This window comes from Crassostrea angulata, chromosome 7 (assembly GCF_025612915.1).
Source record: "Crassostrea angulata isolate pt1a10 chromosome 7, ASM2561291v2, whole genome shotgun sequence".
NCBI lineage: Eukaryota > Metazoa > Mollusca > Bivalvia > Ostreida > Ostreidae > Magallana > Magallana angulata.
The window spans coordinates 48,773,327-48,788,954 of NC_069117.1; the positions used below are offsets into that span (position 1 = coordinate 48,773,327).

General features: G+C 33.6%; 2 protein-coding genes across 13 annotated transcripts in view; one reads left to right on the forward strand and one right to left on the reverse strand.

Annotated features, from left to right (window-relative positions):
- LOC128193086 (outer dense fiber protein 2-like) overlaps positions 1-6,519 on the forward strand; it is a 13,888-nt gene extending 7,369 nt beyond the window's left edge. For 6 of the 11 annotated variants that reach the window (XM_052866326.1, XM_052866333.1, XM_052866330.1 and 3 more), the window contains 10 exons: positions 9-26; positions 621-756; positions 1,042-1,152; positions 1,949-2,053; positions 3,047-3,205; positions 3,752-3,852; positions 4,094-4,175; positions 4,295-4,408; positions 5,359-5,451; positions 5,557-6,519. In XM_052866326.1, coding sequence (XP_052722286.1) covers positions 9-26; positions 621-756; positions 1,042-1,152; positions 1,949-2,053; positions 3,047-3,205; positions 3,752-3,852; positions 4,094-4,175; positions 4,295-4,408; positions 5,359-5,451; positions 5,557-5,739 — 1,102 coding nt within the window. In that variant the 3' untranslated portion in view covers positions 5,740-6,519. The remainder of the gene's footprint in view (positions 1-8; positions 27-620; positions 757-1,041; positions 1,153-1,948; positions 2,054-3,046; positions 3,206-3,751; positions 3,853-4,093; positions 4,176-4,294; positions 4,409-5,358; positions 5,452-5,556) is intronic. The other 5 variants (XM_052866327.1, XM_052866328.1, XM_052866336.1 and 2 more) reach the window with 2 other exon arrangements.
- Positions 6,520-7,958: 1,439 nt separating this feature from the next.
- LOC128192362 (major facilitator superfamily domain-containing protein 6-A-like) lies at positions 7,959-15,562 on the reverse strand. 2 transcript variants are annotated; one of them, XM_052864972.1, is made up of 6 exons: positions 15,518-15,533; positions 15,345-15,404; positions 13,127-13,234; positions 11,232-12,797; positions 10,693-10,866; positions 7,959-10,271 (listed from the first exon to the last, which is right to left on the reverse strand). In XM_052864972.1, the coding sequence occupies exons 3-6, from the start codon at positions 13,218-13,220 to the stop codon at positions 10,108-10,110; spliced, it is 1,998 nt and encodes a 665-aa protein (XP_052720932.1). In that variant the 5' UTR covers positions 13,221-13,234; positions 15,345-15,404; positions 15,518-15,533; the 3' UTR covers positions 7,959-10,107. The 2 variants fall into 2 exon arrangements, with proteins under 2 accessions (XP_052720932.1, XP_052720931.1); XM_052864971.1 differs by lacking the exon at positions 15,345-15,404 and having other exon boundaries at positions 15,518-15,562.
- Positions 15,563-15,628: the final 66 nt, after the last annotated feature.

The following is a 15,628-nucleotide window of genomic DNA, read 5'->3' on the forward strand; positions in this document are numbered from 1 at the left end:
CATTACAGGTGGTGTGAAACAGAGGGGTAAATAATTTAGACTTACAGAACATTCTCACAAGTCACTCAAGTAACAGGGCTCCCTTAGGGAGAGCTTGCATGGTTGAGTGAGGATGTCCACTGTAGAATAATGCCCGGTCTTCAGTTCTCTCTTTTTGTGACACCCTGTAGTGACACAGCTGTGAACTAACCCTGTTCTTTTTAACATATATCATTTAGCAGTTTTCTGTGTTAGCTCTTTGTCAAAAAAAATCAAAAAATCATAGACATCACTCAATTTCCATATATTATTGAATTTTTACATTAGTTCAATGGTGTTTCTCATGGAAAAATATAAAATATATTAAAATAGAATATAGTATTTTAGGAGGGAAAAGGTCTTCAAGTATAAAGAGATTTTTATCATATTTGGGATGTGCATGCACATTAGTTTCTTTTTTTTTCTTCAATACAATAATTTGATATTTGCAATCTTATAATAATGGTTTGATCACAAAATACACTTTTTTTGCTTGTTTTAGAAAAGAAAAAAATATCAGTACACATATTCACTTGAAAATCTGTCCATTATAATACTGATTTTTGTGGTCTGTGAACTAACGAGTAGAGATTGATCCACAGGCGGATGGGTGAGCTGGAGTCCCTGATGGACCAAGTGGAGAACAGCTCCAAGTCCCAGCAGGAATCAGTCAGTGTACAGCTCCACGAAATGCAGGGAGAGAACTCCGTCCTCAAAGTGGAAAATGAGCGCCTCAAGGTAAAAGGAATCTTTGTCATTTGAGAATCGTCCTGTAACTTAAGATGCTTTATTATTCTGAGAAGATCAATAACTCTTTCTCTGTTTAATCACTGTATTTATGTATAAAAAAAATAAAGTTTTAAAGATTATTCAGCAGAATGATCCATATGCTGAAATTGTGTACATTTCAAAAGATTTCTTATTAGATATTACAACAAAAGAATATTTTTTACATGAGGCTATAGGTATGTTATAAATGAAGTTCGAAAATATAGAAGGATTTATAATTTTTATTCATTGTAGACCTCCATACAAACAATAGAGAGTAAATTTCAGCAGGCTGATGAAGAACTTGTCCAACTTCGCGGAAATCTCAAACAGTACGAAAATCTGGTGGAGGAGTACAAAGCTCAGGTCAGCTGACTGGTCATGTGACCAGTCGTGTCTTACTACAGTTTCTTGGTCAAACAGTTGTACCTTGAATTGCTGTAGAAAGATTAGAAGCACCGCTACTGACATTTTTGTGTGTTGACTGTAACCGCTAGAATTTTTTAAACATTTTTTGAAATTCAAATTCCCACGCTACTAGAATATTATAGAGATGTACATTTTTTACAATTTTCTCTTTACACTTCAAAGTCACCAGTAGTTTAAGCTTATACATGTGTATTTGTTAGATCCCATTGAATAACCTTCAGTAGTAACCAGTTCTATAGTTGTTCCACATTTTGATATTGTATCAAGTCTAAATACCGGTACCCCGTTTAATGCAGGCAGCAGGAAAAAGTAAAGTCAACAAAACAGTTGTTGATTTGCCAATTTCAAACTTCAGTGTAAGTTACATGTAGATGTTGTCAATGTACACTGGCCTTAGAAAACAAGAAGCATGCAATTTTTTAGAGGTATCGAAGTACCAGAAAAAGGCTTTAAGATTTTAGCAAAAGTCCAACTTAATCTTGGTATATCCCCTCATCATTTTGGTTTTCATTTAACTACAGGTATTGTCATTTTGTATTAATGGGTGATGTTTAACTTCTGACCACCATCCCTACACTTTGAGATTGATAAAAGCACTGTGTTCACCATGGGTATTGAGTTGTGATATTGGGCCAGGATTTTTTTTTAATATATATGTGATAATTTGATTGGCTTCATTGCTGTAGGCTTGTACTAGGTTTGGGGGTGTGTCAATAGGTGCTTGTGATTTCAGATGAACAAATCACGCCGTGAGGCCGATGACACTATGGTACAGCTGGTCGAGGAGAAAAAGAACACGGAGTATATCGCCCAGGAGAGCGAGATAGAGTTAGAGAAGGTTCGCCTAGATGCATGTGTATCAACAAGGGTCAAAAGTTAAAGTTTGACAAGACGGACATTTTGTATGCTTGTCTAAACTTTAGATTTTTCCCTAATCTGTGAAAGATGAATATTCTGACTGTATTATATAATGTTGTGGGCAATAGGATGGGTGATGGGAAAAAATATCACTACTTTCTATCATATTGCTGTTAACTTATGAATTACTGCTGTTGAGTGTTGTGTTGTGTTGCAAATTTGTTTATAGCATGATTAATATTGTCAAGAAAATTTACAAGATATATATCTATTGGATAATTCATCTTTTTAATTGTTGCATTTCAAGCAAATACAATGCTCAAGCAATCAATTCATGAAAACTTTTTTCATTAACCCTTTTTCTGCATCAAGATGATGAATTAACAAACATAAAAAAAAATAAGAGTAAACATTTCATACTGTTTTGACATTTTTAGCTTCATCTTGATGTAGTAAGTTTTCCTCTTATTGAATACAATATAATCATGTATTCCTGTCCTTTTTTCCACAATCAGCAAACTCATACAACAGGGCATTATTTCCCTGTCTCCCAGCCCACAAGGTCTGACCCCGGTGCTGGGCCCCAGGTAAACTCTCACTGCATGGGGCGCCTACTATCACCAAATGATTTGGGTTTCAGTCTTTTACTGCATCTTGCTTTTCAGTATCAGATACTATGTTCATTAATAATGATTGAATAAGTTGTCAATTTTCTTACTTTTACCTTACAGTTTGGGAATTTTTTTTTGTTTTCTATGAAAGCATTTGTTTTCTGCAATGTCTTATTTTAATTCATTTAAATATTTTCACACAAAAGTATTTAACATCTTTATTTTGTTTCTTTAAACATATATTTATGATTTATTTTTTAATGAACACCATTATCATTAGTTTTGATATTCAAAAGAAATTCAAATTTGAAAATACCTTTGTTTTGTGTTGTTTTTAAATACCAGGTAAATGTGTTGAATAGGTCAAAGTTCGTCTTCATCAGCGCCTACAGGAATTGGAACCACTTCCTGACATGCTCAAATCGACAGAACTCAAACTGTATGAATCCCAGGAGAGAATGCTGCTCTATGAGAAAAAGAACACTGAAAATACCAAGCTCATAGCAGAGCTGACTGCCAAGGTAAGACACAGCTAGAAAAGGCTGTACTTGTCTATACTAAAGTGAAGAGAGTTTATGTATTATTTCAGAATAAGCCAACATATTACAAACCTTGTGAAATATTTATTTCATGTCTGCTTTATATTATTTTATACAGTAAAACTAGTTTAGTACGAACACAGATATAGTGAATTCTCAGATATAGCGAAGTTTTTTGGGGTCCCCAGTAAAATTCTTAACAAATCTTTGCAAAATTTTACAGTTATAACCAATTTGGATTTAACGAATTTACGAATATATATATATATATATATATATATACACACACACACACATACGGAATTTGTTATACGGATATAACGAAGTAAATCCATTGGTTCCTAGGACTTCGCTATAACCGAGTTCTACAGTATCTACATACATACATATATGAATAAGACAAAAGTGCTGTGATATCACTGTAGAACATAAAAATTAGTTATTAATCAATTTACCTTGTGTTTGTAGACCAAACTATTTTAGAGCATTTAAATTTTTTATGATTTTAACTTGATTTTTATGTTTAAGGTGGAACATGTCACGGATCAACTGGAACAGAACCGGAACAGATTCCATGAAGCGCAGGATGAGAACAGACTGATGCAGAGCAAGTTGGAATCACTAGAAAGGTAAAAGGATGGAAAGTGAAGAAAGAAATGTTGCTCATTTCACTGAATAGTATGCATTTATCTGTATTGGGTTTGTCGTCAATGTACATGTTATATTCTTTAAAGATAAAAGGTATTTATGATTTTCCTTCTTTTGGTGTCACTACCTATATATAATATTACCAGATATCACAAAGTTTGTATTTCAATACATGTCAGGGATCTGAAGTGATTTGAAATGCATGTTATGTGTGTATTTCAGAAAACTACGTGATGCGGATGAGCAAAACCGAGAGTTGATGGCCAGTGTAGCAAAGAGAGAGGAGGGGTTGCATCAGAACAATGTAAGGGGTTTCTTTGTTTGGGTTTTCTGTTAGATTTAATGTCTGAAGTGGCTCATTGCTCTAGAATTAAATTGGGAGAAGAGTGATTGTCAGTTAATTGATTGTGTTCATGCTTACAGCTTAGACTTGAAGAAAAGTCCAGAGAAAATGCTAGTCTCACTCGTCAGTTAGAAAACGCTTTGTCAGATATAAGACGCCAGACGGAACAAACAAGAGATAAAGCTCTCCAGAAGGTAAACGAATGATCTTTATAAAAAAAAAAGACGCTCTGCTGAACATATATTCTGAATATAAGATTGAATTTTTGAGTTCCTTGTTAAGGTCTTTCGATTGTCGTGTGACGTCATTGTGAGCAACCCGGAATATTTTACCGTTATCGGTTATAATAATAGTGTTATGTGGTGCATAGTTTTGCCAATATTTTTTGATTTATACTTGTGTTTAACACATTTTAAGCTATGTAAAGTGAAATGACACCAATGTTTAACAATTCATAGAGAGTAGTTTGAGTTGAAATCGCTGAATTCAATGAAAAACTGATAAAACCGTATATAGGCAAACTTGACAGAGACCGCAATTCATAATTTTTTACCAGGCAAGGTAAACATTTCTTTGCAGATTTCGATAGGATATATAATGAATTACAAATGTACCAATTTTCAGTGAGTTTGAACCATTATTTCAAAAGTTATAGACGGTTTATGTTGCTTAACTGTACTTATTCATGGTTGAAAAATCGTATCAAAATGCACTGTAAATGTGATAGCTTTCATACTGGCAATTTTAAATGGCCTTAAAATGTTAAAATACTTAAAATAAAGGATTGCGATTAATTTCTTTTAAAAATTGCTTTATTATATCGAAATTAGTTAAAATACATGTGATGTTTGATAAGAGAGCAGTCGTTGCTATAAATGTCCTGATAGTGTACCTGTGTTAGCTCCTACAGCATGAACAAAATATTTGCAACATACCAATATTTAACTTTAATTTGATTGTTTGCATATTAATCATCAAATTTAAACAAAAATTACACAGATTAAACCATAAAAACATCGAGGGTGGAGAAACCTTAAGTCAAACATTGTTATATGCTATTATTATGCTACTATATTCATTTCATGTGAATCCTTGAGTAGCTTTTTGTATGTGATATTCCAACTTTATTTATACATGCTTTTAGGAGAGAACATACCAAACTCGAATCACTGACCTGGAGTCACAGATGAGTCAGTGTAGGGCGGAAATTGCTCGACTCAAACGAGAGAAAGAGGAGGTAATTAAATGGCTGAATTTAATCTAAGGTTTACAAGAACAATTTTTGACGTTTTATAAATAGTTTATGAGTGCAAGTCCAGCCATACTTTTCAATTCTTTGTAGAATGAGAGGAAGTTTAACTCGCGCTTATATGACCTCAAAGATCGACTGGAACAGTCCCACAGTACCAATCGTAGCATGCAGAACTATGTTCAGTTCCTGAAGAACTCATATGCCAATGTTTTTGGGGACAGTAATGTTTCCTACCCCTCTACTCCTCTAAACTCAGGAAATCCTCAATTCTAGCATATAACTGTAATTCTTAGATATTGTATTTCTTATAACTTTAGCTCAAAAGGCATTTAAATATATAACAAATATTTTCAATATATTTCTGAGAATTTTTATAATACAGTTAAATCATGATAAAATTTACTTGTATATTTAGAATTCTTGCATAAACTTTGAGATCAGTGACTTGCCTAGATACAAGTATAAGACGGCACATTTAATGTGTTTTAGTTGAGTATCAAGTAATTTATTTTTATGTTACTTTTATACTGTGTCTGTGATATTTTTTTTTACCGTTTATTTTGATTTTGCCGTCCTTTTTATTCCACATAGAAAAGGGTGCTTTTATTTTTATTTTGGAATTCCATTTAGTACAAATATTTACTGGTATAAATGTATGCATAAAAGATTTTGTATTGATAGTACAACTAGATCATGATTCATTTTCATAATCCAAAGATACCGAAAATCAGATAATCAAAACATTTCTTGCAATTTGACAGAGTAAGATATTAATTATTTAAGACTATTTTCTTTTCAAAACCTCAATTTTCATTTTTAAGGGGAAAAAAATTTTAAGTACACTAATTGGTGGATATTATTTTATATGGTGATGTTTCTGAACTGAGCGAAAAAAATTCACAGCTGATTGGACAGCATTTTAGTCATGTGACAAACTGCCACACCCATCAGTTCATCACTCACTTTTAATGGTTGTAATGTACATGTACAATATTTAATAAAACTTTGTATTGTAACAAAGTAAAACAGCAATAAAAATGATTGAATAAATGACATCTGCTTCGTTTCTTGATTTTCATTTACTTACAATGTACATGTATAAAAATTCAACTTCAAACTATGTAATAAATGCCTTTGTATAACATCTTTGCCAGCCAAGTATTTCTCATCTCATCTCTCATTTCATCTCAAATAAGAAAAACGAATCAGACTATTTTCTAGCGAAGATGTTATATAAAGGCAGAAGGCAATGTTACGCTCCGAGGTTTTCCTGTCACCTAGGGACAAATATTCTTGTATTGTTGCCCGAGATGCCTTCTACCCCTGGTACCATGATATATATTGTATGACATCCTGACAATATGAATAGTGTTCCAGTTTGCTTATCAGCTGGGTCTTTGACTTTCAAATCTAACTTTGTTAATGTACTTAACATTTTCATGCAGGGCGATATAACTATTCTTAGGAATATGTAAAGTTTTCCAGTGTTATATATATGTTTCTGGGAGGGCAATGTATACAGCTTGTACCCGATACATTAATCCTATTCAATTTTAACATTGCTCTGTACTTAATGCAATGTTTGCTTTTACTTTTGTATAATTTCTAAACCTAAATTTAACAATTTCAGCTTTGATCAGTGTTAATGAGTTTTTTAATTATCCCAGCCAGTGAGATATCTAATCAGAGCAACTTTTTATCCCCAGTTGACTTCTTTGTACATAATGTATGTTATTACCTAATCAAAGGGATTTTGTTGTTTTATTACAAATTAAATATTTGCGTCTATTTTGAACTGCCGGTCAATAGACTGCGATCTATTGGACCGCCCGTTAATAGACTGCGATCTATTGGACCGGCAACGTATTTCAGAATGCGGGTATATTAATGTTACATCCTTTCGAAAGTTCTCAGGGAATGTATATTCCTTTACATAGACGCTGTTTTTTGTACTTGGTGAAACCAAATTTAATGTTATCAAAATGGAGTATCAAATAATCAACAGCTTTCAAGCCTCATATAAGGTAAAAGACTATTTAAAATCTAATGGGTTGAAGACTCCCCATTCTTTGTGTAAACTAATATTAAATTGAGATGTTGTAATGCATGCAACAGGTTTAGTGCATGTAAAAGATGAAAAAAAAATCTGAGTATATTGCATAATGGCACGAAAACCATCTGCAATATGCAAACTGTAAACCCTGAAAACTAAAAAAGGAATTAGGTAATAAAACAATTATTTAATGCTTGAACAGTCAATAGACCAGAATTTTTTCCTAACGGCCTCGGGCAATAGATCATACTGAGCTGTTCCCTGCACCAAGGGAAAAATATTCTGGTCTATTGACTGCTCAAGCATTAAATAACTGTATATTGCTGTTGGATCTGTTTCAAAAAGTATAGCAAGTTTACATGGCCTACTGTATCGTTTCAACTGTTTAAAGCAGTTAAGAGTGTGTTGTTTTGTTTCACACGGAGAGAAAACCCACGACTTTAGAAATTTGGGTCACTTTATTTACTCCATATTACACTTACAATAGAGTAAAGCATGAACATAACAACCATACACACTTTGCATGTACATCCCTGAAAAATCTCACAACATTAAACATTGAGTGACTCCACAAAATCTGTTATCAAAAGGAACAAAGAATTGAACAGAAGCAAATCTTGAAGATATAAAACTCAAAAACAAAAAAAAAAAACATGAAAGACTTGGACTTCATTAAACTGAACAATAATTGATGTGGATTTGGCAAAATGAAACATCTTTATGTGAACACTGGTACCAGTACTTATTTTGACCTTCATAGAGTTTCAATTACCAATGAATTAAAGTTACTGGTACATTATTCTTTTTCTTACAATAATGTAAATATCCACATGTACATTTATTTGAATTAGATGGGCAATCAAAGAAAAAAAAATTTTTTTAAAGAGATTCAAACCAACACCAATCAAAAGATTTCGTATGCACTGATTCATATTTTCATAAAAATTTGTAGACTATAAAAAATTTCTGAAATAATTAATGTGGAAAATTTGGCATTGTAAATCCAAAATTTAGTTAGACACAACACCTAACCATTGTTGGTACTGAATCATCTGACATCCACAACAAATCATTTTTAAGAGAATCTGGTTCTAAATATTTACAGGTATACATTAATGGGAATGTCCATCACTCTCTCTCTCTCTCTCACACACACACACACACACACACATACACACACATTGATTTATTAATTTTTCTATGTTAAAATTGCCAAAAGGAACATGAATGCATGGAAAGAAATTAAGAATAAAGAATAGGGGATGCATACTTATGAATAGTGTCCAAAAATTGCAATGTATATTTTTCCAAATTGATAAAAGTAAATCATTAAAATTCATGTAACATTAGATTAATGCCTTTTAATGCCCTAGTCATGGCACTTTGATAAAAAAATCATGTAAAATCATTCTAAAAAAACAAAAACAAAAACAACATCAATACAAGCCAAAAAAAATATTAACATCATGGATAAAACTTGTCAAAAATCAAAGTGTAATATAATAGAAGTATTACACAATAACAGAAGACAATATGTCATATCTAGCTACATGTCATGTTCTAGTATTGCCAAAGATTAAATCCTAATACAGTACAATGTATGATATTTTAATGCCATTAATGGGGAAGGCGAACACCCACCTTAACACAAACATCGATCATTCTTTATCTTGATCTAATTTCTTCAACATCAAAAACTTTATAAATGTACATGTAGATAATGAAATATAAAATAGAAATATATATTTTCTAATAGAAAATATCAGTGTACTTGCTAGTTAAAATACATGTAAAGCTACAAATACATGAAACTTTTGCAACAATCACAATAAGCAACTAGGATCAGAGAAACTGTTGGAGTTGTCTTCCCTTACCTTAATTCTACCTGACATTTCATACGGCAGTTAACCAGAAAGCCTCACAAATCAGAAAGGAGAAAAGGAAAATTATGGCAGTTAACCAGAGAACCTCACAAATCAGAAGGTTGAGGGGAAAAAAATCAGCACCGGGCGAGGTTCTGATCTGGTGAGCTTGACTAGAGAGAGCAGATAAAATGAATTGATTGCTTCTGAAAAAATAAGGTTTGACCAATCCAAACAGATGGATTTCTATATGACTCCAGGATTTCAAATACATTTGTAGCATCTTTTTTATACATTAAATATGTAGCATACATGAACAAATTTACACATATTTTAAGAATATTATCATACAGCAATGGGAGAAAAAAACAACCCTTGGTAAGGTTACTTTGTGATGAAAAAGTGTGCAACTCTTGTCATGTAGAAACAAACTGACAGATTGATTAAACGATGGTATATTTGTACATTCCCTATTAATTACATAAAATGTCAACACTGTGACTGCTACAAATACTTTCATGATGTTCAGATGATATTGTTTCAAAAGACTTGCAAAATTTTAGCCTATCAATAACTTCATATATGAATGTCAAGCTTGTGTTCCAAAGAAACAAAAGTTACTTCACTCAAAACAGGCACTTAGTACATTAATACAGAATCTCTTGTACAACATAGTGTATATGCAATACCCCACCCCTCTAGAGAGGATGACAGAGTAGCTGCCCTTTAGACCTTATTTCTACTGTCTGTTGCCATGGGAACCTCCTCTGTACCATTTACCAGTGGCTCGATCTCTGGCTGTTCGTTCAAATGGTTTGTTGTCACCGACTTGTCCTTCTTGTATTTCCCTTTCCCTCTGCTCGGTTCTGTATGCACATGAGTAGCTACATCTGCAACAACAGTCATTGAATAAAATGTAATTTAAAATTCAGATAAAAGTTAAAATTCTTATCCAACTGGTTGAGCAACATTGCCAAACTGCACATCAAGATGAATGAATACATGTATGTAACATCAACTTTAAAACTTTATTATACATTAACATGTAGATGTTTGCTTCCATATTTATTACACAAACTGTTATCTCCTTCATCAGAAAATTCTTTTACAAACTGTAGCTAAACAGTTCTTAAAAAGAAAATCTTAACAATTAAAAGAGGACAGCAAGGATGCAAGACATGGATGGATAATAAATGTTAACTTGGGCCTCTGGATTTAAAAAGTAAAAGTACTCTTGCAGGAGTACACAGTGGTCTTACTAACACATACCAAGCTCATACTAACACATAACAAGCTCTTACTAACACATACCAAGCTCCCTCTGGTTTTCCACCATTTCTGTGGCTGACTTCTTGAACACAGTTTTGTTAACAATGAAGTAAACAATGAGTAGAACCAAGGAAGAAATGCCATAGATCCGCCAGGCCCAGCGCATGCCTGTTTCTTTATACAGCCAGCCAGTCAACAGAGACCCCACACCTTTTCCTGAAACCATGCGTCTTTTGTTAGTGTGTGGAAAGTGATGATGCAATATCATTGATATAAATAATCTTGTACAGAAAGATATATATAGGTAAAAAGAGGAGATACATTTAACATCTATGATAATTTAGTTTTCAATTTGCCTTATTTATTTATATTACTAAGATTCTGACATTTTAAGAGAAATTTCAAAATCTAATCCTACAAATTAGCACAGATGTGTATGAGGAAATATCATATCAGATTGTCAAAAAGCATGCATTGATTGTCATCATACTAAGATGATAAGATAACATCATGAAGATGAGAAACACTTCAATGATTATGGTTAATCTTCTTATGATTATAGGAAGAAGTTACAATCATACCAAATCCAAAATGAATTCCTCCCAGAAGTCCCTGGACAGTACCAGATATCCCTGGGGGTGAGATGATGCTGGCATATGATGTAGAAGTGGCCCACATAATTCCAAATGTGATTCCGTGCAACACTTCTATGGGTAAGACCCCAAACACGCTATCCAAGAAAGAGTAGGAGATCATCCGAATGGCATACGCTAAAAACACTATGTAGATACAGCTCAAATGCCCCACTCTTTTAATGATGGTGCCGGAAACAAAAAGGAGAATAGTCTCTGTAGAGCAGGCAATCGCCAAGCATAGTCCAGGAATGACTTGAAAATATCCCACTGTCTCCTCCTCTAGATACCAAAATAAAAAGGTCTCGATTGCTCCCGTGTAGATCCCAAAGAAGAATATCACACACAGGAACATGACAATCTGAGGGTGCTTCATGACACTCCAGATGTGCACCATGATGTTCTTACTGGAAATGTTTCCCGACACTGACATCATCCACACTGAAATCATTGCTATCGCACACAGCACTCCGAAGATGTAAAAAGACACAGAGAAGTCTATCTCCTTGTTACTGCTACTGATCTCGTACATGATGAATGTCGATGATAATGCAAATAGCATGAAACCCACAGTTCCAAACAGTCTCTGTTTGCCCCACTTCCCTCTCTGACTGTCTCCCAGTATGTCATATGCCATCGCATCCCCCATACTCAACACAGGAGCAAATGCAATGTTGGCAAACAAGTAAATCACTAGAAATAATATGAACTTGTCTCTTATGACATGGGCATATTTGGTTACACACTGCTCAGAAACACCAAGGTCACATTTTAAGTGGCAGTTGAATTCTGTTTCATGATCACAAAACATGTTCCAATACTTGCGCTGTCCAACTGTAACGTTGTGCATGCTGAAATCTAGACACTCCAAGTTTCCAACTACTTGTCTGTCTGCAATTACTTCTTTTGTTGAGCCTAAAATATCATAAATCATAAACTCTAGGTTTGCTGGTGAGGTCTGCTCTCCAAGACATTGCTTTAATTCTGGCTGGTCAGTGAAACAGACTTCTCCTGGAAACTGAGTAATAGGCTTACAGATCACAGAACAACTTGTTTTAGGATAAGAGTCTATTGTCTCGGAAGGAATGACTGAATAGGGAGCTGATGAGTTTTCTCCATGAATGCTCAAAGATAAATTAGAGATGGTCGAGTGATGTGTTTTATTCAAACTTAGACGAAGGCTTTCAAATCCTAGCGGACACTCATTTGACTGGTTTTGAAAGCAGTCATGGATATAAGAGTCATACTCATTGCAGGAAATCTTGGTTTCAACTGACATATAGGAGGTAGTGTCTGATGGAATGACTAACATCAACATATAGAAAACTCCAGAAAACAGGATACACAGGATGAGTCCTAGCTTGTGTTTCTGGAACTTGTCTAGAAGGGCCCCAATAATTGGTCGGACTAGGAAACCCACAAACGGCATGATCCCATAAATAATCCCAGTCTGTGTAGAGGACAGTCCTATCTGCTTCATGTAGAGTGGGATAAAGGGCAGAAGATCTCCAACAGCTGAAACAAATACATTTGGAAAGTTTTTGTACATTCTATACAGTATTGTATTGACTCTAGGTAATAAGATAAGCTCTTCGACATTAACTTTTAATCATACAACCAAAACTTAAACTACAATTACTGTACCGGGGTACAGTATTGTTAACTTACACCTGTATTCTTTTGCAAAGAAGTTGCATGCCTCTGATGTTTTACGTGTAAGATGATAGCATTTTTAGCAGTTAACTTTTTTAATTTGCATATATTTTCATAAAAGTAAAGATAGCAAAAAAGGAGACTTATATCATATCATTAGAGGTAAAGTCCTGCTGAGTAAGTATACTCACCGGCCATCATGAAAAAGTAAAACAGCTTGATAGGAAGCAACCTCCTGTTTATTGTCCATCTCCCCAGAGCTACCATGTCTTCCTGGTCAGACATCTTTATTCTGTATTCTGATAATTGAAACCAATTAAAAATATATCAAATCTAGACAAAAATTTAAAGCAGAAAGACCCAAAATGTGCAAAATAGAAAGAAGTTTGTATGAAGGCATCCCAAACCACAGTTCATTATGCAAAAGATAGATTCTTTAAATCTGCAACTTCGATTTAAAATTACAAAAAATATGCATGCCCTCACTTTTTGGATTATATACTGGTACATTTTTTCATTCCACTGACAGAGGTAGTTTTATATATTAATTTGGGAACCATAAACAGACTGTGTAGAATACTCTACAGTATACTAAATCATTACAGTTGAACTTGGATATCTCGAACACTGATACTGTGGAATCATTAGAATTCATGGTGGCTAAATTTTTGTGGTATTTTGGTATAGCCCTCCTCACCAACAAATTTACATCCTCAACAAAAAACAAATTTAAAAGATTTAGTTTTCCTACTGAAACTGAAAACCGACACATCAACGAAAATTACATTCCAACGAATAAGCAAACTCCCACAATCTACAAAAATTTGCCCCCACAAAATTAAATGATTTCACAGTATCCCTAATACAATTGATATGTGTAAGTCCCAACCACTTATTTTTTTAGGTATTTTAAGTATTTTACTTAGATATCTCGAATACTCAGATATCTCGAAGTTTCTAAACAGTCTCATCTAGTTAGAGGTAACAAAGTCTTACTGTACTGGTATACAAAATCTATATGCATAAATGATGTAGGCATAAAACGGCAATATTGCTTCGGAGAGGAGTAAACCCTGGTCCCCCTCCCCCATTTTTTTTCAAAATAGTCTTTTATCAAACAATCTGAGTATTCAAGATATCGAGGGTAAAATACTAAAAAATCCTTAAAAATCACTTCGACATATCCACTGTATTCAAGATATCGGTGTTCAAGATATTGAAGTTCAACTGTATCTCAATTTCTTTTACTGATTTATATAATAAACTATAAAAGTTGGTTTATAGTATGACCCAACAATGCACTGGTGCAAAATGGTACTTGTATGGCAAGAGTCTAAGAGCAGTGGGTTTACAACAAAACTTGTTTACAACTTGGTACAATTTTATGCAGATTAACCATATATTTAGGAAAAATAAATGCAACCAAATCATCTTACATTTTGAATCCTATATCCCAAAGGCTATCAGAACCAATTTGTAACAGGTGTGAGGTAAACAGGTGTGGCAGATCGGGATTTCGTTTACATTTATAATTATTAGTATTCCGATCCCGATGTGATTTATTCTTTTAGTCTGGTATTAACGCCCACTTTATACGATAGCTAATAACTTTAATGACAGTTGTCTACTTTTTTGTCCCATATCTAAAGCCCTGTAAGTCCTTTTTTGACGACGGAGACAGCTGGTTTTGCTAGCTATTTTTCTCTAAATAGAGGAAGACAGCTGGTTTTGCTAGCTACATTTCTCCTGAGTCACTGTCTCATCTGTCTATTTGAGGTCCCTGTTAAAGTTAGGTTTTAGGGTTGGGTGATTTTAAATACTTGTTATTTTCTCCCTCGTTTCACTCCTCCCTCCGAAAATAAATATTTTCTTGACTAATTTGTTGAAAAACAAAAACAGATTTAATATCCATTCGACATACAAGTAAATGGCAACACAAAATATTAGTTTATCTCAAAAAACATATTTGGGTCAAGGCGGGTAGGGAAAACCAAAGACACAACCTGTACTGCTTTGTAACGAACGTCGCATTAATTGAATACTCCCCGGGAAATCTATTTATACTGAGCGCGAAAGTGCTCGTGCATGAAATAACCAGTATTGAGGTAAACCAGATAATGCTAATGCTAACAGAAATAAACGAAGTTTAAAACGTAAAGAAATAAATATGTTGACTTATGTTCTAATGCTGTTATAATACATTTAAAAAAGGGTTATTAATCTTGGTTTTCATTTACTTTGAGTTTGGTTTATTATAACTGGTTTATCTATATTGAGAGTAAAGTCGTTTTCATACATTATTTATATATTAGTTATGTTTATTTCTAATGTAGAGGTCAAATTCAGTCTCAAAACAAAAATAAACACAACGTGAAGTACTGATAAAAACCTATAACGTACGGCACTGACCTGCAACACAGGTAAATGTTCATGCCTTCTTTCATATTACGAAAGGGCAAAGGCTATTGGCTTAAAACACAAAAAATGAGGAACAACTAAATAAATAATCAATGCAACGAATAATAACATGTAATTCCAAAAACTGTATCTCTTCTAGTACATAATAATTTTTTTTTTTTTACCTATGATCTTCTTCAGGAGCTAGCAGACTGGACCCCGCGTCTTCGGTAATGATTAACTGGTGCATAAATTATTTCTTGTATGAATACAGTATTCACATTATATATATCCGA

What these genes read in the sequence shown, in the direction of transcription:
- LOC128192362 (XM_052864971.1), bottom strand. Translation starts at nt 13,220, where the DNA reads ATGTCTGACCAGGAAGACATGGTAGCTCTGGGGAGATGGACAATAAAC. An exon ending in TTACTTTTTCATGATGGCCG is followed by an intron (nt 12,798 to 13,126) that starts GTGAGTATACTT and finishes TATTTGTTTCAG; the next exon opens with CTGTTGGAGATCTTCTGCCC. An exon ending in GGAAAACCAGAGGGAGCTTG is followed by an intron (nt 10,272 to 10,692) that starts GTATGTGTTAGT and finishes CTGTTGTTGCAG; the next exon opens with ATGTAGCTACTCATGTGCAT.